At 57.2% G+C, this 23,275-nt stretch overlaps 1 protein-coding gene across 1 annotated transcript in view; it reads left to right on the plus strand.

Annotated features, from left to right (window-relative positions):
* The window catches only part of TNS1 (tensin 1), a 69,467-nt gene that overhangs the window by 35,260 nt on the left and 10,932 nt on the right, over positions 1-23,275 (plus strand). Inside the window, 6 exon segments of the mRNA XM_030951899.1 lie at positions 7,052-8,752; positions 14,988-15,166; positions 15,424-15,499; positions 17,884-17,976; positions 18,907-18,942; positions 22,277-22,475. Of these exon segments, the coding sequence (XP_030807759.1) occupies positions 7,052-8,752; positions 14,988-15,166; positions 15,424-15,499; positions 17,884-17,976; positions 18,907-18,942; positions 22,277-22,475 (2,284 nt within the window).

Genomic DNA, 23,275 nt, shown 5'->3' on the forward strand with positions numbered 1-23,275 from the left:
ACTTGGTGTCTGGCTGTGCAGGGGGGGTCCCTGTTTATGGTCGTTCTTGCCTTATTTGGTCAGGGAATTGCACGCCGCATTTTTGGCACCACCAGGCGTGAGCAAGCGGCGTCCGGGGGCGGAGGGGGGTGAGGTTGGCACCAGGACCCACGCCGGGCTGGGCTCAGCCGCTGCTCCTTGTCCCCGCCACTGCCCGTCCTGCCACCCGCCGAAGGCTCCCCGCGGACGGCCAACGGGATCGGGATCGCCTGCCACACGGTGGGTTCCCCATGCCGCCTCTCTGCTGGCCACGGCCCCTCTCACTGCAGGTGGATGCCCTTTCTCCAGCAGCTTTGTCTCAGCATGGAGCACACATAAGGGCTGGGGGGTGCCTGCCAGGGTGGGATGGTCCTGTGGGACCCCAGAGCTGGAGGGACAGGCGGGTGGCTGGGGATGGTGCCTGTCCTGGTGTTCCCCTCACCTCTGCTGTGCTTGTCTGTGGGGACTTGGAGAAGGGGAATCTCATTTGCAGTGGGGTCATCGGTTGACTGAGTTCTTCCAGACCAGGGGGCACGAGAGGGGGATCTGTACCACCACATCTTGCTCTCTGGCTGAGGGGACACAGCTGGATTCAACAGGCTCTCTGTGAGCCACTTCCATGGGACAGGCTGGCCTCATCAGTGAACTCACCCTCCTGCTTTACTCAGGCAGGGTCTCTGCTGCCCACCATGTTTGGGCTGCCCCGTGGCCCTTAGGGAGAGTGGGATGCCCCACAGCCTGTCCTTCCACCCCTCAGCTGTGTCCACACAGCCTGGGGAAGGCAAGTGCTCTGCCTGCCCTCCTTCCTCCTCCTTGAAGGGGCTTTGGGGTCAGTGGTGGCTGCTTGGCAGGTTCTTGCTGCAGTTCCCATAGCCATTTATTGGCTGAGGGTGTTTGAAGGCTGAAGGGAGGTGATGGCATGCTTCATCCTCTGGCTGATTTTGCAGTTGCCAGCATGTTGGTAGCTCTCCTTGGGGTGCCAAGCTGGCTCCAGAGAGGCAGGAGGAGGCTGGCAGCTGGATGTGGCACTGCTGGGCTTGCAGCTGGTTGGAGGATCACTGCAGAGAAATTTTGGGGTTCTGCAGATGCTGTAACTCTGGAGATAATTTATGGCCTGGTTTGGTTTTGCTGAGAAAACCAGTGCTGATAGATAACAGGGTGCTGAGGCTGGCATGGAGTCAGTGGACAGGTTGTCCCTCTGGGATGTGTGACTGTTGGGGGGAACCCCAAGCTCTGCCATCCCGAGGTGGTGTGAGAAAATGTGAAATGGTTACAGCAGCTCCCTGTAACCACTGGTCCTTGGACCCACCCTGGGATGGCACTGCCTGCCCTGTCTCTTTACCAGGCTGGGAAGAGAGTGACCAGGGCCTGGCCAAATCCAGCATCTGCGAGAGAGTTGCTAAATCCCCACCTGAGTCATGGTTCTGGCATAGGGCTCCCCTGCAGCTCATCCCTGTCTTCCCACACATCCCCACTTGCAGGGCAGGGCTGGCTGGGGTGGGGACTGGGATGGGCATCCCACCCTTCCAGTGAGGGGAGGTCACATCAGAGCCTGAACCACATGTGGCAAAGGTCAGGGGGTCCTGGAGCCCCACAAATGGGCCTAGATGCTGATCCTGCACTTTTCCATGCAGGAGAAAGCCCCTTGGTGGGGTTGCTGTCATCTGTTTGTCCCACAGGAGGGCCAGCATCTCACAGGGTACACCTTTCCTAGTTGGGTCAAATCCTGTCCCACTTGTCAGGAGGGGCTGAGGCTGCCCAGGAGGGCAGGCCAGGCTGTGCAGAGGTAGAGAGCCAGATGGTCCAGGCCAGAGCTGTTAAATCCATTGCTGGAGCTGCTGGCAGGCTGCTGCTCTCCCCCGGCAGCTGGATCGGTCCCTAGGCCAGGCTCGGTGGGGAGGGGGGCCACTGGCTCTCCTCTGGCCTTCACCAGCTGACTAAAGCTGAAGGAATTCACTTCCCCTTCCTTATTCTGCCCCTCTTCGCTGCTCTCTGCTCCATCTGCTGCGAGGTAAGGGTGTGTTGAGGTGGGCATTTTGGAGGGCAGTGGGGATCTGCATGGGCTGGATGGGAATTCACAGGGAGTGTCCCCCTTGCTTCTGATTATTCCCCTTGGGTGAAATGTTGGAGCATCTACAGGCTTGGCTAGATATTTCAGCTGCAGTGTGGCTATTTCCAGGGCAGGATCTGTCCTCTGACCTGGTATTTGGGGTTGTCATGTAGGGTGGGGGGTGGGGGTTGTTCCCAGTGGGACCAGGAACCAGCTGGGATGCAAGGAAAGAGAGACCAGCTGGTAGAAACTCAGCCCCTTCTCTTCCCCCTTTAAACTGTCCTTGAAGTCAAAACTTGTAGCAGTTCTGTGCTTAGGGCTGGGGCTGTCCCACGGCAGGAGTGGGGAGCTCTGTCTCTGTCCTCCTGCAGCTGAGACAGCCGGGACAAAAAATAAGCAGGAGGTTTTGGAAGGACGCTGGCTTGGCGTGTGGGAGCATCTGGGAGCAAACAGGGCCGTGAGTCAGGGGGCCTGCTGGAAACACTGCTCTCATCCCCTGCCGTCATCCGTGGGGGTGTGGGAAACACGGTTTGGGGGATTAGAGCGGAGGGAGCCTCACGTTTTGCTGAGTATATTGGATCAATTGAGGAGTGGAGTCCTGAGCATGGCTTCAGGCAGGGGCCTGAATGTGGGGTGGGCTTGCTGTCACCTGGGCGAGCAAATTGTGAGCACCATTCCAGTGTGGATTTTGCTTGGGGTGGAGCAGTTTGATCTCAAGAGAGCTCTGGAGTGGATAGAATTATGCCATACCTCCTGTCACAGAGCAGGGCAGTGTGTACATCCCAAAAACAGGGCTGGAATGTCCGTGCTATGCCCATGGTGCTGGCAGGGCAGGCAAGGGGATTGTGAAAATGGGTCGGCAGGGTCGGTGGCTTGTCCATGGCTGGTTTCCACCCCTTTTTTTAGCTGTGTAGTTATTTCAGATGGAGAAACTCAAGTCTCCAGCAAGACACTTGAATTTGCAGACCCGTCTGGGTTTCAGCATCATGTGTGGCTCGGAAGGACATCCCCACCCTGAATGTGTCGCTGCTCTTTGGGGACAGGTGTGACGCATGCACACAGGGGCTGGGCAGGGCTGGGTGTCTCAAATGAGGGGCTCACCCAGCGGGGTGATCCTCAGTGGACGGTGCAAGGTGGGCAGGCTGTCCAGCTGTCCGGCTGTCTGTCCTGCCTAGGAAACAGTTAACGCGGCGGAGCCCTGCCTGTGGAGGAAGTAGTTAATATTCATAGCTGGAAGCTGTCTGTCTGGCTGTCCTCCCTCCATGGCTCCCACCCTCTCCGCACCTCACTGAGGTTAACTCGGGCTGGGGCTGGAGCTTGGGCGGCCCCGCCGCCCTCCCCGCGCCGCTCCCCTTCCCCTCCCGCTCCTCCCTGTGGTCCCTGTGTGGTCCGGGGCGGAGGGGAGCACAGCCGCACCTCTTCGCCTCCATCCCATCTCGGGCCTCTCCCACCTTCGGCTCCTCCATCCTCTCCTCCAGCTCCCCGTGTCCCGGGGTTCCCCGTATCCCGCCCCTCCCGGCGCCCCGCCGCCGGCCGGGTACCCCTCTCGCGGCCCCGCGGGACACGGCGCTGGAAGGGAGTAGCTCCCTCCGCGAGAGGGAAAGCAGAGCCAAAGGGACAAACGCCAGCCCAAGCCAGCTCCAGGCCGTCGGCTCCTGTCCTGGACGGACACACGGGGCTGCCTGTGGACGCCGTTGGAGCTGCCGCCACACCGGGTGCCCCTGGAAGGCTCTGGTGCTGGAAGGGGTGAAGGAAAGGGATTTTGCTGCCTGCTCCTTCCCTTCGCCTCGGATCTTTTAATCCCCGTCCCTTTTGGTAAGTCCTGACTTTGCTTCTCTTTGGTCTCGGGGCTGGGTGGTGAATTCATGGTTGTAGTGACCCACGGCTTGGACTGGGGTTGCTCCGTGCCATCCTATCTGGTTACAGGATGAAACCAGAGATAAGGAGGCTAAACTTTTCCCCGTGAGATTCTGCTCACACCCTACATCCTGCAAAGGGTCCCGGGACTCCAGGGTCTTCTCTGCGGGCTGATGCTCCAGAAATGCACTGGGGCCAGAACTCTGGGTGGGGAGTGGAGGCAGCAGGTGGGATGCTGTGGGAGACACGGTGATGCCTCAGCCTGATCTTCTGCACCGGTGCAGAGCCGTGAACAGGATTTGGGATTTTGGGGATGCAAGCTCACCCCCTCAGTACTGTCACTCTTGCCCTGGACCAGTTTTTTTACTGGATATAGTCACAGGGTGCTAGAGAGAGAGGACAGAGCATTTCTCCTCTAGGGCAGCGAGTCTGGCAGCAGGGCTGGGACCAGGCTGGGCTCGGTGCTTCCCGCGGCTGCCTCCGTACAGCCGGAGCAGAAAGAGCCATGGCAGAGCTGCGTCCGGGGCTGAGCCCAGGGCAAACCCAGCCCACGATGGGATGGCACAGTCTGCCAGGCAGGAGCTACTCCGACCTTCAGGGATGAAATCTGACCTTGCTGGGAGCTGCAGACTCTTTGCAAATGGGGTGCTGAGAGCCTACTGCTTTGAGGGTGGCTGGTTTGGCTAAGGCGTTCTGTTCCATTATCTCTTAGTTTTTATTCTATTTTCTATTTTCTATTTTCTAGTTTAGTTTAGTTTAGTTTAGTTTAGTTTAGTTTTGTTTTGTTTTATATTCAGCTTCTCAGGTGACAAAGTCATATAGTCATATGAGAGATAATGTGGCCCGGGGATAGTGGAGGAGGCTTCGGAGTGGCAGCAAATAGCAGGATTTGTCTTGTGGCATCAGAGCCCAGGAGGTACATGGGGTGAGGACAGGATGAACAATCAGGTGTGGGGCAGAGCAACCCTAGGACAAGGGCTTGGCTGATGGCTGAGCTGTCACAGGCTGTTTCTTGCTTACTGCCCTGCTACTGCTCTCGGGGGAGGGGGGGTGGCCACCAGCCCTCCGTGTCCCCTCCTCGTCAGAGGTTCTGAGGAAAGTGGGATGTAGCAGCTGGGGCTTTCTGTCTCTGCCATGAACTGCACTGTGCCCCATCCTCACCTCTCTTGGAGACATTTCTCCCAGCCATGGGGCAGTACCCAGCCCAAAGAGTAATTAAAGCCTTCCCTGTCTATTTTCTCCCTTGGCACCACGTGGTTACATTTATATTTATTTATTCCCTTTTCCTTTCTATTCCTCTGCCGTTGTTCTCCCAGCCCCCATCCTGGCTTTTGCCCTGCTTCTCGAGACCAGCCAGTACCATCACTGCCTTCAGACCGGAGGGCTGTGCCTTTCCCCCTGTCTCCAAGCGGTGTCTCAGCCTGTCCAGCATTGACACTGCCCCTGGATATGCTGCTTTTCTCTTTTTCCCTCCATGGAAAGGGTTTTCCTCCCTCTCTTACCCCTTTCCCCAGTATGGGAGGTGTTGTGGAGACAAATGCTACTGGCTCCCGGCTTTACTGGCTGAATGAAGAAGCTCTGAGTCTCTGGGAGAAATTCTCACTCTTTCCCATACCAAGTGCCCAGAGAGGACCTTGCTGCGTGGTCCTGAGACATCTTCAAGCCTACGGGAGGCTTTGGGGCTCAGCTGCCTCCTTAGGATACTGCCAGCAGGGATTCAGGAGTGGAAAATCAACAACAAGGAGAAGGCCCTGACTTTGTAGGACTTGGGCTCGGTGTTATTACCCTCCTGTGCTCTGTGGTGAGGGGGTTGTTGGTGTGGGAGCTGCCGGGGTGCGGGTGCGGCGGCGTGGGCCTGGTTAAGCTGTCCCGGCTCGGAAGTGTTTTGCTTGCAGATAGGGCTGCTCTGATTTCACACTATCGTGTTAGGGCCGTCTTCCGTCCCTGAGTCAGCTGCCTGGCCCCCCGCCAGGGAAGAGTCATTTTTTCCTCCAAAAGAAAGTGTTTAACACTGCTCGCGGGACCTTCCAGGAAACCTCGTCAGGGAGCTGGAAAAACAAGAGTCTGCAGCCTGGTTCGTGCTATGCAGCTCTGGCAGGGGGGGATGTAGCTTGGGAACTACTTCCATTGCTGTCAGTGGCCAAGGTCCCTCTGTACCCCCAAAATCTCTCTGCCCCACTTGGAAAGGTTTAAGGGGTGCAGCTGGTCGTGGTGTTGGTGCTGATGGGTGTGATGGAAGCTGGGGGGCTCAGAACTGGAGTGCAGGATTACTGGTGATGATACTGCCATGCCCTGGCTGCCCCCCAGCCTTTTGGGGCTGTGGAGCAGAACCAGCTGCCCACACTGGACTTGAATCACGGTGCCAGGACCTTCCTGCGGAGGAGATGCTGCATTTTCAGGGGTGGGCAGTGGCACTGTCTGTGCAGAAGCTCTAGGGCAGGTTGACCTGGCCTGAGAGAGGGAAGGGAAAGAACAGAAAGGCTGGGAGCCTGTCTGTAGTCAGGGAAGAAAAAGTCAAGGATGTCTGTGTGGCTGGATCCGTGCATTATCTGGGAGGAGAGTGGGGAGGGGGAGGAAAGGTGGGTTTGTGGTTCATCTGTCCTTCACCCGTGGGCTGAGTACATCCATCCAGCTGGAGACACAAAGAACTACGAGGCCACATACTGATTGCCTCCACCCGTCCTCCTACGGCCTGTGGTGCATCTCCTCCACCCTCCCTTTTTGCCTCCCTGGTGCCACATGGCCCTTTGAGGCTGGATGAGCCCTGCGGAGCAGCGATCGCTGACTGTGTGGGTAGCCCCGGCCCCTGCCAGCCGTGGAGGAGAATTGCCAGGAATGATGCCTGGAAATAGTGCACGGGATATTTGGTGGATCCCAGTGGAGCAGGCAGCGCTTGCGTGCGAACTGGGGGGCTGTGGGGGCATGGGGTTGGGGAGGACCTGGCTGTGATGTCTCTGCATGATGGCGCCGGTGGGAGTGTGGAGGGTGCCGAGGAGACATCGATTCTGGTCGTTAAGTGTTCTGGCACACGGAAGAAATCGAAATCACCGGCTAATGGGACCCATTAGCTCCGTGCAGAGAGCCAGCAATTGATCTGGGGTCTCGTGTTCGTTTCTCCCCTTGCAGAGGTTGGGCACACACAAGGGCCCCTGGATGGGAGCCTCTACGCTAAAGTGAAGAAGAAAGACTCCCTCCACGGCAGCACCGGTGCCGTCAACGCTGCCCGACTCCCGCTCTCGGCAGCGCCCAACCACGTCGAGCACACACTCTCGGTGAGCAGCGACTCGGGCAACTCCACCGCCTCCACCAAGACCGACCGGACCGATGAGCCGGGGGTGAGCGGGGCACCCAGCGGCCAGGCGGTGCTGAGTCCTGAGGAGAAGCAGGAGCTGGATCGTCTCCTTGTTGGCTTTGGCTTGGAGAGTGCGCCGCCCATGCACAACCACGTGCCCGGCCCTGTGCCGGCGCGCCTGCCCACCATGCCGGGCCGCCACGTGGTGCCGGCTCAGGTGCACGTCAACGGGAATGCCGCGGCGCTGGTGGCCGAGCGGGAGACGGATATCTTGGATGATGAGCTGCCCAACCAAGATGGGCACAGTGTGGGCAGCCTGGGCACGCTCTCCTCCTTGGATGGCACCACCACTGCCAGTGAGACCGGCTACCAGGAGGCGCCTCGGGTGGGCAGCCTGTCCTCTCTGCCCAATGGCCCCTCGAGCTGCAATGGGGCTGAGAAGCTGCTGAAGGAGGGGCTGTACGATGGCGAGCCTCTCTCCAATGGTGGCTACCCCTACAACAACCAGAACACCCTGATGGGCCACCACCTCCGCGACACGCTGCCTTCCTTGCGGCCCTCGGCATCCGCTCAGGAGCACCTGGCTGGCTACCCACAGCGCCTGCCGGGCTCCCACGCCCCAGGGTGGCTCCAGCCTCAGCCACTGCCCAGCTCCCAGCCCTACCTGTATGCCTACGACCACCCCGGAACCTACCGCTCCCGGTCCTTCCCGGCAGTGGACACTGCCAAGTACGATGCCAACCCGGCGCTGCCCCAGGCCCCGGCTCGCAGTACCAGCAGCCGGGAGGCTGTGCAGAGGGGCTTGAATTCCTGGCAACAGCAAGGGGGAAGCCGGCCACCTTCCCGGCTGCAGGAGGGCAGCATGGAGAGCCACAGCCCCAGCATCTCTAGCTGCAGCCCCCAGCCCAGCCCGCTGCAGACGGTGCCCCCACACAGCCACAGCATGCCCGAATTCCCCCGGGCGCCCTCTCGCCGGGAGATTGAGCAGTCCATTGAAGCACTGGATGTCCTCATGCTGGACCTCGCACCTGCCGTCCACAAGTCGCAGAGTGTGCCTGCCGCCTCCCGTCAGGACAAGCCAGCCGGACCCCTGCCCTCCTCCCTCTCGACCCAGCCCATTGCTGGTCTCTACGCCCGGCCAACTCCACAGGTGGCCCAGCCGAGGTCCTTCGGCTCGTCCGTGAGCCCCGTGGTCTCTGAGCCCGGGGGCAAAGCCTATTCTCCTGGAGAGCTGGACTATGGGGTGCATGATTATCGGGAAACCTATTCACCCTACAGCTACCAGCTGGCACCGCTGCCAGAGCCCAGGAGCTACAGCCATGCCCCGGCCGGAGCACAGATGGGCTCTGTCCCACTCAGCACCTCATGCTACAGCCCTGTGGGGTCTCAGCAGCGACTCACCTCCTCCCCACCTTCTCCCACCGTCCCAGCACAAAACCAGATGCCCCTGAAGGGACCGGAGAGCTATGAAGACCTGTCGAGGTTGGCAGAAGAGCCCTTGAATCTGGAGGGCCTGGTGGCCCACAGGGTGGCAGGTAGGATCCTTTGGTTCTTAGGGGGGATGGGGAGGATCGCATGTCCCGAGGTGCTGGAGCCCACAGGGGTGGCATGCATGGTACAGTGGGGGATAAGTGATGTGGAGACTCCTTCTCCGTGCTGGATCTGGGCTTGGGACTGAGCCCCCTGCCATGGAGACATGCAGGACAGGGAAGCAGCCTGTGCTGCTCTTTGCTAAGATCCTCCTTGCAGCTTACTGTCTGCAGCAGCATTGCCCAGAGGGGGGAAGGGGTAGCTGAGGGTGTCAGATCCCCCCCATCCTGTTAGGGTAACAGGGCTGGTTTGTTCCTGGTGGCTAGGCCAGTCGCTGGATCTCTGGGGAATATTTTTTTTTGGGGGGGGGAATATGGAGAGTTTGGGAAAATGTTTTTTTTCATCTCTGGCTGAGGTTGTCCAGCCTGGACCCCACTTGGACGTGGTGTTCTCCCTGCCTGGAGCATGATCTGGTGTAGGGACCCAGCAGAGAAATTCACTTGTCTTGTGTTTGATGTCTCTGTGCTCATCCCTGATTTCAGTCTCTTCTTTCCCCCCTGGCTTTCTGGGTTTAGTGCTCAGACCTCCTCCTTGGGCAGCTGGAGTGCTGCTGGAGTGGGGACTAGGCTTTTGGGAACTAGGCTTTTGTCTGTCAGCTGTAATTCTGCCCAGCTTGGTCCAGGGTGGTTTGAATCTGGACCTAGCTGTGGGGCAGTGGTCAGGGGCTGGGAAGACATTTCCCAGCCCTACCAGAGAGGTTTGGTGCTTGGCTGGGTGCACTGCTGAGTGTCGGTTCTGTGGCTGGATGAAGGCGTTAGCTCTGTGCTGTGGAGGGCAAGCTGTATCCACCATGCCCTGCCCTCCTTTAGCTGTAGCTTAGGGGCTTTGGGGACACAAGTGTCCCAGCTGCCCAGAAAGAAGGTGCCGTGGTGCTGTGGCAGCTTGCTGCCCTCCCTTCCCACTGCTTCGGCTGCAGTTGTTCAGTTGTGGAGTGACATTTGGGAAGGGTTTGGGGCTGTGGGCCAGCTTGTGATGCTGGGCCTTGGCAGCTCCATCCCTTCCAGCTCTGTGCTCAGTCCAGAAACCCGCCCGGCATTAGAGGGAGGGGGAAAAGGCTTGGCTGGAAAAATCCAACAGCATCAACCTCCCAGGAGTGGGGACTGAGTCACAGGGTGGGAGGCAGGAGGGGGCAAGTGGCAGGAGTGGGATTGAGGAGGGACATAGAGTTGTTGGAGGAAGTTTGCATCGGTCTGGACCTGACCTCTGTGATCCAGATTAAATTCACAAAGGGTCATGGGGCTTTTGCAAAGAATTTAAACAAACCTAAGGACACATGGATGCCCAAACTGCGCTGTATGTCTGGATTTAATATTATAAGCAGCCCATGCCTGTCCTCCCCTGCCGTCCCATATGAAGAATTAAAATGGGCTAAAAAAGTAGACAGTTCTAAGGAGAGGAGGAAGAGTATTTGCAGTGTGTGGGAAATGGACTTTTGATGGTGTCTACCAGAAACATCCGTCCCCCTAACCTGGAGTCAGGTCCTCAGGGCTGGGCTGGGTCACTGTTGTCCCCTTGTAGCCACTGGGTTTCCCAGAGAGGAGAGAGGCATGTGGGAGATGGTCCCCAGCCTGTGGCCACCTGTCTCTGCTGGAGCTGGGCCTTCTGTGCTGAGGTGGGGACAGCGCAGGCGGGTGGCCTGACCTCTGGCAGGAACGAGGTGTCCTGAAGGCAGAGTTGGGAGGGGACAGCCAGCGGGGACCGTGGGGCATGGACGTGTTTGTTTACATTCCCTGCTGCTATAAATTGCCTGCGTGTCCTGGCGCAGAGATGAGGAGCATCTCACACCTCCTCCGTTCTTGGTGGGGGAATGCTCCCATTCCTTTTTCCCACTGATGATGGAGGGGAAGACATGGCCCAGGGCAGCTCTGGCATGCCCAGCATCTCCCCACAGAGGGGAGGTGGTCCTGTCATCCTTTAAGACCCCCTTGTCTTCTAGCAAGGCATCTGGGGTCACCCTGTCTTGTCCCAGCCCTGAGCATTCTATGATGAAGGGGACCTGCATGGTGCCACTCCTGAGAGGATGGTGATGGGGCAATTGTGGTGTTGCACAAGGCTATATATGACCAGGAACCACCATTGATTTCCCATATGGGTTTATGTGGTGCCTGGAGCCAGGCAAGTTGGCTGATGGAAAAGCAGCTCCAAGCAGAGACCGAGCTCCTTTAAACCCCAAATGACCCCAGACTCATCTGTTGGACCCCAGCTAATATTTTCTCTTCTTTCTCTCTCTCTCCCCTCGTGTTGTATCTTGTGACATTTGTCCTGTCTGCCCCTTCCTCTCTCTGTGGGGGACTGTGTCTGTCCTCTGTGACCTCCCATCCTCCTTGCACTCCCTGTCCTGGTATGCTGGCAGAGTACAACGCCAAGCTCAGGGAACTCAACAAGAGCACCAAAGTCCCCCGTCCTCCTCTGAGCCAGCAGCGGTCCTTCTCCGGTTCGTTCATTCCACCTCCTTCCCTTTCCCTCCTTCCTTGTTCTCCAACCTTCCCCACACATCCTTCTCCTTCCCTCTCTTGCATTCTTCCCCCCTCTCATCCTTCCTTCCTTTTCCCATCTTTTCTCTCTCCTTCCCCTTCATCGCTCCTTCCTTCTCATTCTTCCTTCCTCCTCTATGCATGCTGAGTGATCTGTGTGTTGCATGGCTGTGGGATGGAGGGAGGCTCAGGAGACCATTTCCATGCAGGATTGATCCCTTTTCTCAGCAGAGTGATGGTTAGGGCTCCCATTGAGCTCCTCCTGTGATGGGGAGCCCCTGGGTACAGACTCCCCTGCCCACGCTTGGTTTTGCATCTCATCCAAGCCTGGCACTGCTTGCTGGTGGGGTTTTCATTGCTGGGCCAGTTCTGGACCCTTGCTGCATCCCCTCAAGCTTTGCCCTGACCATAGCTCACCCCCTTGGGAAGCAAGGGCTGATGTGCAGCTCCACAGAATCCAGATATAGCCAGTTGTCAGCCCAGGAGGGTCTCTCCTACATCAGTTTAGGGATCCCCATGTCTTGGTGTGCAGCTGGAGGGTGTGGGCTGCTGAGGCTGGATTTTATGCAGTATGACTCTTGCTCCTTGAAGGTGAGTTTGCCCTGGGTGATGTGTGCTGGTGACCTGCTTGGTGCTTGTGCACCCACTTGTTGGAGGGCAAGGAGAAGGTGGGAGATGGAGTGGGGAGTCACCATCTTTGTGACCTTTCTCTCCCCACTGGCACCATGGGTTTCTCCCCAGGAGGACCAAAGAAGTTTGAACCTTCCCAGTCCCCAGCGCAGAGTAAGGTATTTTATTGTACCCATTTGGGGTAGTCAGGCAGGACGTGGGGAGCAGTCTGTGCCAGGATGGGGTGAGTTGGGCTCTAGTGAGGAGCAGCACAGGACAGCATCTGTTCCTCATGCAGACAGGGAGTGAGTTTGCATCTCTCTTCCCTGGGTGTTGTGTCTCCCCGTTCACATCCCGAGGGCCTTGGGATGCTTCTTTGTTCTCTCCTGTCCACGGTGGGGATGTCACCTGGCTCTTGCCTGGCAGTAGTTCTAGAATCTCATGGCCTAAAAGCAGCTGCCTCCTGATTGGCCTAAAACCTGGCTCCCCAGGTGCAACTTACCTGGGTTTGCCATTGCTCCTGTTTTCTTCTTCCCTAGGTGTTGTGCTCCCTGCCCTTCCCCAGCCCTAGAGCTGTGCTGAGTCTGAGGGCAGTGGGTTGGTACTAGGTTAGGTACTTAAATGAGCAGCAGGAGGAGTGACAGTGCCGTAGGTGTTGGGTGAGAGGGTGAGGAATGGGGTGCAGGCTGCTGCTCCCACTTTGTGAACAGGAATCTGCCATCCTGCAGCCAGCCATGGCATCCTTGGGAGCACAGTGACAGTACCGTGGCTGAGAGGCTGTGTCTGCTGAGGGGGCAAAGCAAGCTGGGGAAAGGAGAGTTTGTTTTTCAAGCATAGTTTCCATCCCATAAATCACCCAGGGGGTCAGGGGAGCCATGCTCAGAGCCTGGGTTTCCTCCAGGCTTTGCTCCGGGCGGCCTGTGAAGTTTCCCACTCTCCGCTCCTGAACAATGAGTCCCTTTTTTCCCTTCTCCTCCCTCCCCTCCCTGTGGCCCCGGCCGCTTTCCATGTCTGGGGAGCGGAGCAGCCAGGGCTTGCTGAGCTCCTGGGTGTCCCAAAGGGCCAGATCCAGCACCCTGTGGTTAGGTGACGTGAAGCCCTGGGGACGGAGCAGGGGAGGGAGTCCCATGCTACAGATGTGTGATGCGCACTAAAAGCCAGGCTCCATCCATCTGCTGTATTTAGTGCTTTCCAAATGAAAACTGCAAAGCAAGGCAGGCGCGCACAGCTCGAGGAGCCAGTCCCTGCCTCTCTGAAGTGCTCAGGCCCTGCAGCTCACTTTGGAATAGGCCAAGGGATCTTCCTCCTGATGCTCCTGCAGTGTTCAGGTGAACCCATAGTGCACAAAGTGGAAGGAAAAAAAGAAAATGTGAGAGTTTGCTTTTTTTCCCCCCCACTATCTTGTTTTTCCCTGTGCTCGCAACTGCGAGCTTCAGTTTCTTCTTTTTCTTCTTCCCTTAAAGTGAAGAGCAGGACAAAATATATGGGGTGGCCCTATGCAATGCTACCCATACCTGCAAGACAGCTTCCCAGGGACCCTCCTGGTCCCCCTGTTCTCTCCACTGGTCTTTTTAATGGCCATCTCCCGTGCCGGTGAGCACCTGCAGAAAGGATCGGGAGTTGTGTTTCAAAGCTGCTCTTAGTGGAATTTTCCAGGCTGCCTCTGCGGCTGGAGCCAGCCCCGTTGGCTCGAGTCCCCCGCCTCGCAGCCTGGCCGCCTCTCCCCCTGAGCCGCGATTTTATTGTTGTTGCCATTCACTGGGCTGATTATTTAGAAATGTGCCTGGGCCACCTCCTTCCCCGCTGCCCTGGCAGCCCTTGCCCCGGGCCGGGAAAGCTCTGGTGTGTGTGCCGAGCAGCGAGGAGGGGAGGGCAGCGGGTGCGAGGCGTGGGTCCCATGCGGAGCCCCCGGGAGTGAGGGGAAGCAGCTGATGGCTGGTTTTCCTCCGCCAGCCCGTGGGAAAGGAGTTGGTGTTTGAAAAGTGCATTTCCTGGAGCGTGATGCTGGCCTTTCTCCTTTTTTTTTTTTTCTTTTCTCCTTTTTCTCTTTTTTTTGTTCCCTAATGTGCTGACCAAGGGGAGCACGAGTGCTCAACGATTGTGGGAAAAGTAGAGGGGATAGTGTTGTCACCTCTGCTAGTGGGTAGGAGTGTGAGTCCCACGAGGCTCTGAGCTGTGCCCATGGTACTCCGTGGGGTTGCTGTGCACTGAACTCAGCACCATCATCCATGAGCCCAGAGTAACCTCTTAACCAGGCGAGGTGGGATAGAAAATGTGTTTGGGCACTTTCAGGTGCTGGGGGAGTTGAGCTGCCCTGCCCTGTGCCAACTTTGTGTTCCTGGGCTTTATCCCAGCCAAGGAGATCTCCACAGCCCAAGAAACCCAATCTCCTGTGATGACTTGGTCACTCTGTTCTTCCCCCCAGCCTGTGAACATTGGTGGCTCATACTGCTGGGATCTGGGAAAGATGTTTGAGGGGAGATGGAGGGGAGATGCTGATCTCTCCTTTTAGAGAGGCTTTGCACTGGGGACAGAGCAGCAGTGTTTTTTTTTAGGGTTCCCTGCACCATTCCTCTGATGGGTTCTTTCTTCTTTATCCAGTGCTCCCTCTGCCTTGGGGATTCACAAAACCAGGCTTTTTCCACTGCTGTGGTTGAAGCCACATCTGGCTGTGGGTGCAGGGATGCAGGCTGAATACAGCTGTCCTTGTGCTGGCTGATTTGGTCATTTCCCACTGTGATGCTGTCGGGAGGCCCTGTTGCTTCCCTGTTCTGCAGGGATGGGCTGTCTGGACTAATTTCAGGATACTCTTGCCCCTTGCACCCACTGCTGGAGGTTGCCCCTGAAAATCTAATGGTGCTTGGGAGGGCTAGTGCAGCATTTCAGCCACTAGCCACAACCCTGCCTTGCTCTATCGCCTGGTCTGGGGTCACTGTTGTAGGGTATATCTGCTCCAGCTACCCATGCTGGTCTGGGGCTTTGATGCAGGTGAGTGCTGAAGCTGAAACCTCTCAGGCCAGGCCTGAAGCATTGCCTGCTGGTCCCCATCTCAGCTGGCAGCTGCTCACCCCTGTGCCCCCCTGTGCTTGCCCTGCAGGGGCGCAGTCCCGGGAGAAGCCTCTGGAGGAGAGCGCTGTTCCTGCCCGCAAGCGGACTCCCAGCGACAGCCACTATGAGAAGAGCTCCCCGGAGCCCGGCTCGCCCCGCAGCCCCACCGTGCTCTCACCTGAGGTGGTCAGCACCATCGCAGCCAACCCTGGAGGCAGGCCCAAAGAGGTGGGCTGGAGTAGAGGACTGCTGGGCTTGGGGGTGGCTGACTGGGGAGACGTGCCTCCAGGGAGGGGGATGGCTCGGTCAGCATTCACAGCAGCCACAGAGCTGGGGATCAGTGGTGGTTCTTGTGGTGGTGGGGTTGGTGGTTATCAGGGAGGAGGTGAAACGCTTCCCTTTGCCCCCTCTGCCCTCTCCTTGGGGTGTCCTAGAGGTTTGTGCCCATCATAAGAATGGGACTGACTTTCTCCTGCTTTCCCCAGCCTCACCTCCACAGCTACAAGGAAGCCTTTGAGGAGATGGAGGGTGCCTCCCCCACCAGCCCACCCTCCAGCGGCGGTGAGATTTCTCCCCCCACCCCAGCCTTCCCTGTGTCACCACAAACCCCTTACTCCAACACCTGTAAGTGCCATGCCTCTGGGAGGCAGAGGGGCTCGGTGGGTGGCTCTGGGCAAGCCAGAAATTTGCCAAGGGTCAGACAGCTCCAGGTTCCAAACACCCACCACCATGTTAACCACACCTCCTCTCCATCCGCCTTTCTCCTCCACATCCTGCCACTCCATGCTGCTGTCAGCATCGCACTTATTTCAGCACCACATGCTTGGCACTCTCATCTTGGCTTTTTCCCACCCTCCGCTCACTGGGATGTTCTTTTGGTGGGATCCCAAGGTGGGATGAGGAGAGAGGCATGCTATGACCCCATCCCATCCTGCATCTCCCCATTTTTCCTACTGGCATGGCATGAAGAGAATCAAAACTGCAGTGGCAGGGGAGTGGGAGGGAGGCAGGAGGGACTGAAGATCAGGAGGGCAGACTCACACCACGTCGCTTCTTGCTCACAGTTTCAAAGACAGGAGGGGCAGAAGGCTGGGATGCTCTTTGCATGCAGCTTGTCTCCACTCCTCCAGTGCAGCATCTCTGTTCTGACTTACCCTGTCTCAGTCGTGGTGGGTTTGTGTGGACTGGGTTTGTGTGACCAGCTTGAGCAACGAGCCCTGAGGAGCAGCCACACGTCAGCACAGCACGACTTGGGCCAGAGCAGTGCAATGGAGCAGCCAGTCAACTGGGAAACCCGTTAAAAAGATGACAGTCCCCCCATCCCCTATAAAACACTTCTGTAGGCTGAAGGCTGAGGGATGCTCTAGGGTTGGGGGTGCTTGGGCTGAGCACAACCCCTTCTGATGCCATGTCCTGGTTACAGTGAAGCCATCTGCCCCCACAGCTCAGCTTACGGGGCTTGGAAAACTTAACAGTTTTCTTGGGTACTGCTGCTCTTCCTTCCCTGCAGTCCTCTGATATTTGAGCCCTGTCTCTTGGGATGAGAAGACAAGTGTGGGAGCATTGCCGGGGTGCCTGGCAGCTCGGAAATGGCCCTGTTGTTCCTGGGGACTGAGAGCTCGGCCCCGGGGCAGCAGCAGCTCCTTTGGCAGTGGCTCAGTGGCTCTGGGAGATGAGTCACTTGCAGAGGTGACGGGAACAGCCTGGCTGGGGTCGTGGCCCCGAGACAGTGCTGCTTATCCAGCACCAGCCAGGGAAGCATGGGAAGCTTGAAGTTGCAGCTTTCAGGCTCTGCCAAAGTGGCCCTGAGGGATATGGGAACAACTCCCCTCTGTTGGGAGATGGTGGTCCCGGGAGAATTCCTGGCCCTGTGAGGACCCTGCTGCTCATCAGCCAACTGAGGTGTGAGCTGACATTGTGCCTTGGGGTCAGCTGGATTGGAGGCAGTCAGACACCCATTGGGAAGGTGCTGCTGTCCTAGTTTCCCAGGAACTTGGCTGCTCAGCTGCTCCAGCCCCAGGCTGCTGGGTGGACCTGGCCTCAGGGCAAGGGTCTGGCTTTCCTCTGGACCTCCCACCACCCACTGCCTCCCAGCCTTGCCACAGGCCCTGTGCCTGTGCCACCAGTCAGAGACATTCAGACACTGCTGGAGGCTCATGCCCTTTGGTCTCTCTTGCTGAAGATGATGCCCTGAGGTTTCCTCTGATATGGGAAAATACAGCATCAGGGAAATGGGGCAAACCCAGTGGGTAGGAGGGGAGAGGAGGTGCAATCTGCTTGGGGCAGTCTGCCCTGCCCTGTGAAACCCCACGCCATCCATACCATACACACATACACAGCTCCTCCTGGTGTGTATGTCTGGGCACAGGGGTGCAGAACTCACATGTGCATTGCCAGCCCTCTGTGTGAACATCCTCATCCACCCATTGAGCTGGTCTGGAGGGCAGGGGGTTTTTGGCAGTCCTTCTGCCAAATGGGGGTGACGAACTGCTCTGGACAGCTGGGTTCCAGCTCAGCCAGATGTGGGGATTGGCAGAAAGGAGTTCAGGTGTGGGAGAGCTGGGTCGGGATGGCTGCTCACATAGGGGAAATGAAAGGGGCTTCATGTCTTTATGGTGGGGTTTTATGGGGATGGTGGTGGGAGATGGGGTCTGGGCCTGTCCTGATGGGATTTGTCCCCTTTCTCCATCCTGCCAGCTTTGCAATGGGGCAGGGGGCTTGCTCCCAGTCACCTCATCCTGTGTCCTCTCCCAAATGAAGAGAGGGATCAGTATCCTTCTGCAGGGTGTTGCTTCATACGAGGACATCTCGTGTTCTCAGCAGCCCTTCCTTGCAGCCAGTGGGTGGATGGGCTACAGAGTTCTGAACCCATGGGCAGCTCCAGCCTTTCTGAGGCATCACCTCCCACCCCTGCACTAACATTCTTGTGTCCACTGTGCCAACAGTGCGTTCTCCCCCTGGCCTGGCCAAGACCCCGCTGTCAGCACTGGGGCTGAAGCCCCACAACCCAGCTGAGATCCTGCTGCATCCAGTGGGAGGTGAGTCGGACATGAGTGGAGACTACAGGCAGATCTTTTTGTGGGGGCACCTGTGAGGATACCCTGGAAGGGTCCCTAGTTTGGAGAAGGCACTTCCACTTCCCTTTTGGGGCCAGGTGGCTGTGGGGGTCCTTGTTGCCTTTTGTGGGGCCCTCTGGGACTGTGTAAATATGTGGGATGTTGGTCCGCTCTGGGGGGGCTCTGCACAGTGGGGTCTTCAGCAGTGAAGGCTAGTAGATAACCCTGTGGCCCTGTTTCCTGCCCAGCCCCATACTCTTCCCTCTCCCACCCCCTACATTCCTTCTCCTCCTCCCTAGGACAGCTGGAGACAGTTTGCTCTCTGGGAGTTGAGCCTGTCAGCCAGAACAATATCCAGAGCTCTTTCCATCCTGGACAGCAGTCTTTTAAGTGCAAAGGCCCTGCTGTCCTGGGGACGTGTCCTGGAGTAGCCTGCCAAGCCAGACCTTACTGCTCCCCAGCACCCAGGGCCCCTTCCTGAGCCAGCTCAGGGCTGAGTGTGACCTCCTCAAACCCATCTGAGCCTGGGGGCCACAGGTTGATTGAGCTCACACTGCAAGACCCTTATCCCTCTGCCCTCAAGGGTGAGCTGATGCTTTTTTTGGTGCTTGCTGGGCTTTTTAGAGCAGCCCTTTGGTTACTCTCTTCTGCACTGTTCCCTCTTTCCCATCTGAAGCCAGCTTCCTGGGTTCTGGACATCATTTCTGGGATGTTGATGTGACGTGGGGGTGTCTGAGGCCGGGTTTTAGTTTGGAGCACTTCCAGTGTTGGGAGGTGTGGGGCTCTCCTTTGTGCTCTGTGTGCCCCTGCCTGAGCAAGGCAGAGCTGCTTAACTCTGATTTCTCTTTCTGTCTCGCACCTCCCTTCCTCCTCTTCCCACTCCCATCACTCCCCTGCCCCTCCATCTCTCAGAGCTAGAAGGGGAAGCGGGCGGTGACTCTGAAGAAGGTAAGAAAGGCTTTTCTTTCTCTCTCTATCTCTCTTCCTCATGCAACCTCACTCAGAGCAAGCCCAGGTGTCTGTTCCAGCAGCCTTCCCTTGCGCTGTCCCTCGGGGATGTAGGAGCCTCAGTCTTGCCTGTGCTGCTCCCTTTAGAGGAGGGGCACAGCATGCCTTGTGTCGTGGTAGGATTTCTCAGTGTCCAAGCTGGACCTGAAGGTCTGTCACACTGTGTGGCAGTCATCCCTGGGGACTGAGAGCTCCTGAAGGTCTGTCACACTGTGTGGCAGTCATCCCTGGGGACTGAGAGCTCTTTGTCAGTGAGTCGCATCCTTACTGGTGGCACGCCGGGGATGCTGGCACGCTACGGCCAGCTTTGGATCAGCCTGGCGGGGATTTGGGAGCAACAGCCCCAGTTTTAGTCTCCTTCCCTCCCCTTTTGGCTTTGCTGTGGCCATTCAGAGTGAAAATAAACCAAAGTGCAGCACAAAAGGTCAGCAGGCGCAGAGGCCACCAGTGTGTTGCCAGCAGAGCTGGCTGGGCAGTGGTGCAGCACCAGCAGCTGGTGCACATCTCCTGCCCCTCAGGCAGCTGCCCAAATTCCCCCAGCTCTCCTGTCTCTGGGTTGTGCCACTTTGAGGATGCCAAGGATGGGGCTGAGCTGGGACATCAGTTCAAGTGTGGCTGTGCTGACAGTGCAGGCACTGTGGGCTCTGGGATGGCACACCTCGTGTGGGGACAGAGGCTTTGGGAGTGGCTGTGATTCCTTGGAGTGCTGCCTGCTAGGTAACGGTTGTTGGGTGGTTTTGCTTCCTCCTTTATTGCATTTTTGCGCCCTCAGAGCTGGGATGAGGAACTGTATGTTCAGGATGGGTTTTGGGGAAAGAGTGTCTCTTCTTGGTGGGTGTGGTGCTTCCTCTAGCCCTAGCAGCCATCAGCATTTCTCCTTGGAAGTTTCTCAAAATGCACACAACCAAAACCTGAACACTGTGTCATAGTGGAGAAAGTATTTGCTTGAAAAAAATGTTCTACTTTCAGAACTGATTTTTCAATTATGGCTTTTTGGATACATTAAAGGAAGCAAGGCTGGGATAAAACCAGGCTTTTATCCCATAAGTTCCCCCAATCTTTACCATTTCTGTGCAGCTTTAAGCCTCCAAAGACTCAAACATTGCCTCTCCTCTCCTTCCCACTAAACCCTCAGGACCTCAAGCTGTCCTGCATCTCTGTCCCCTTGCATGATGGTTGACCCCCAGGCAAGGATGTCCAGTGACCCTGCACTGCCCAGGCTGAGTGGCCACCATGGGCCTCTAGCCCTGCTTCATCCTCTGTAAAATTATATTTTTGGGCATTGAATTTGCAGTTCTGAGAAGGGACTGGTGTTTTGGCTTACTGCTGGCTCAGGGCCCTCTGCACTTAGCCACACATTCCAGGAGCCACACTCCAGGGGGGCAGCCCCTGCCCCTCTGTGCTCTGCCTAGCAGATCCCGGCTGGAATGGCTGCCCTCTGTATGGGGTTGGAAGATGCTTTGGCAGTGTGGGAGCTCAGGATGTGTCTGTCAGCTCTGAGGAGGCTTTAAAACAGCCTGACACAGATGCAGCACTGGGGATTTCTGGCCAGCGTGCAGCCCTGCTTGGATTTGGGATTCCCAAACAAATGCCCATCTCCTTGGTGACTCAGAGTTTCTCTATTTTCCCACCCATTTTCCCATCTCCAGAGTCCGTTCCAAGAAAACACAAGGAGGCAAGATCAGATTTTTCAGCCTAAAAAAATCCTGCCTGAAACTTCCTCACTTTTCTCTTGTCCTGTATTGAATCAATGTACTGGAACCTGTGCCCATGGCCACACACCTCACTGTGGCACAGCCCCCAAGCCCCCTGCTCCTGCCTTTTTAGGAGGGGCTGGCATTTTCACAGCCCTATGGTCCTAACCTCTTGCAGGCTGACTCATATGTACTGTCTGGCTAATTTTAGTCTGGGCTGGGGAGCTGGGAAGGGGAAAAGTGAGTAGCTGTGAAATTAATTTAATTACCTAAGCTGCAATGGATTTCTTGCAGCTGCCCTGGGTAGTGCCTCATCCCTGTCACTCAGGATGTCCTGCCTTAGATGCTGGTACCCAGCCTGTGTAGAGGTCCATGGTTTGGTTTTGGCTCAAATCTTTCCTAGGGTTGTTGGCCAGGGACATCAGCCCAAGGGAGGGACTCCTCCTCCCCTCTCCACAGACAGATGGGGCACAGAGATGCTGTGGGGGAAGGAGTGGGACCTATGACAGTCTTTTTCCTTGCATGTCTCTGCTCCAGCTCGGAACGTGGAGCTGTGCACTGGCTTTGCTGACGGTGAGCAGGCCAGCTTGCCAGCAGGCTGAGCCAGAGCCCAGCTGTAATGACTAATAATAACAATAATAATGTTTGTAATGCTAATTACTACTGCAGAGCTGCTTTGGGCATGGCCAGCCAGGAGCCAGGGACCAGCAAGGCTGCCTGGCCCATAGGATTTGATGCCAGTGGATCTTGTGTAGGGCAGGCTGAGGTGTGACATGGCTGTGGGGCTTGGGGGAATGGGACTGAAGCTGCAGCCCCTTCCTCTGGTGCAGCTTTTGGTGGGGCCTGTGGGGGCTGTCACAGGGGTGGGGTCCAGCCTGGGTGGAACAGGAGGTAGGGGGCAAGGTATGAGAGAGGACCGGGTCTGGTGTGTGGTAATGGCCAGCCCAGTCCGCTGCTCCTGGCACGGGACAGCTTGGCGGCTCTAAAGGAAAATTGCTTTTCTTGCTCGTGGGCTCCGGTTTCAAGCTGGGCTGGGAGTGAAAGTGTTGGATGCTGCCGTGGAAATAGCTGGAGTTGCCCTCTGGTCTGCTGCTGGAGGTGGCTGGCAGAGGTGGGCCGCAGAGGGCAGGGAGCACAGGGCATTGTCATCAGTCCCGTGTGAGTCAGCGCAGGCTGGGCAGTGTCACTGGCTCTATTTTTAGGGGCTGTGGATGAACAGGGAGCAGGACGTGTTCTCTGTGGCATCCTGGGTGGGAGGGACGCTGACTCAGAGCAGGGTGAAGGGGCTGAGGTAGGCAAAGGGATCGTGGTCCCATGTTCCAGTCCTCTCAGGGAAAGAGGTGACGCCCCTCCCCATGTCCTGGCTGGGGTCTTCAGCATTCTTGAAGCAACTTCAAGGTCTTGAGTGAGCCAGATGTATTTTTGCACAGCCCCTGGTGGAAGAGGTAGGGAGAAATGTTCAGCTGGAGGAGGTCAGCTCAAGCACCTTCACTGGTGTGCAATGTGGGTCCTGGGAAGGGTGTGGTCCCTTTCCCATGCAAGCTGTAGGCTCATCTGTTTTCACTTCTCTCTTTCTGCAGAGCCCAGGAGCTATGTGGAGTCAGTGGTGCGCACGGCCACGACAGGCAGGGGAGGGACGCTGCCTGCTGCCCAGCCCACTGCCCAGCCTGCTGCCCAGCCCGCAGGCCCAGAGGTGCCAACCAGGAATGGCACTTTCTCCAACTCCTTCATCGCCCCCAGCCCTGTCTCCACCAGCAGCCCTATTCACAGCATGGATGGGTAAGGCAGTGGGAGCAGGTCCCAGGGGCTGGTGGGGCTGGGGCTGAGCCCTGCCTGGTGCACAGGCTTAGAATCACAGAGTCACAGAATCATTAGGGCTGGAAAAGACATCCAAGATCCTCACAGAGTCCAGCCTTTGACTGAACACCACCAAGCCAACTAAATCAGAGCACTAAGTGCCATGTTCAGTTGTTTCTTGAACATCTCCAGGGATGGTGCTTGTTCCCACATGGAAACTGCCTTTGCAAAGACCTGCATCTCTCCGTGCAGGGTTTGGGTATCCTAGTCAGCTGTACACTTTGGTGTCTTGAGAACACAAATCTGGGTCACTGCTGGTTACTTGGTGGTTACTGGACATCAGAAACCTCTCACCTGGCCCCTGGAGTTGGAAGAGAGATGGGTTGTGCTAACCCCTAGCCCTGCATTAGGCTGAGCATACGTCCTCTGGGGTGAGATGGAGCCATTGTCCCTGTCCCTTGTCTACCCTGCCCACGAGCTGTTCTGCAACCACACAGGCTGGCAGGGCAGAATAAATCAGGGGTTTGCTGGGAGCAGAGCTGGAAAAAGGCTCTGTTCCCCAGAGAGTCATATTTTGAGATGGAACTGCGATTCATGGTGCAGCTAAAGCTGCCTCTAGTTGCTTCCGTGAAGCTGGCTGGACCCATCCCACAGTTGCCTCTGAACAACCAAGTAGCTGACTGGCTCCGTGCCTCAGTTTCCCTGTGGGCCACATGCAGGAAGGTGCCAGTACCAATCAGCATCAGAAATAAGCAGTGGAACTGAATTCTACCTTTCTTCAT

Source organism: Camarhynchus parvulus, chromosome 7 (assembly GCF_901933205.1).
Source record: "Camarhynchus parvulus chromosome 7, STF_HiC, whole genome shotgun sequence".
In the NCBI taxonomy this organism is placed as follows: domain Eukaryota; kingdom Metazoa; phylum Chordata; class Aves; order Passeriformes; family Thraupidae; genus Camarhynchus; species Camarhynchus parvulus.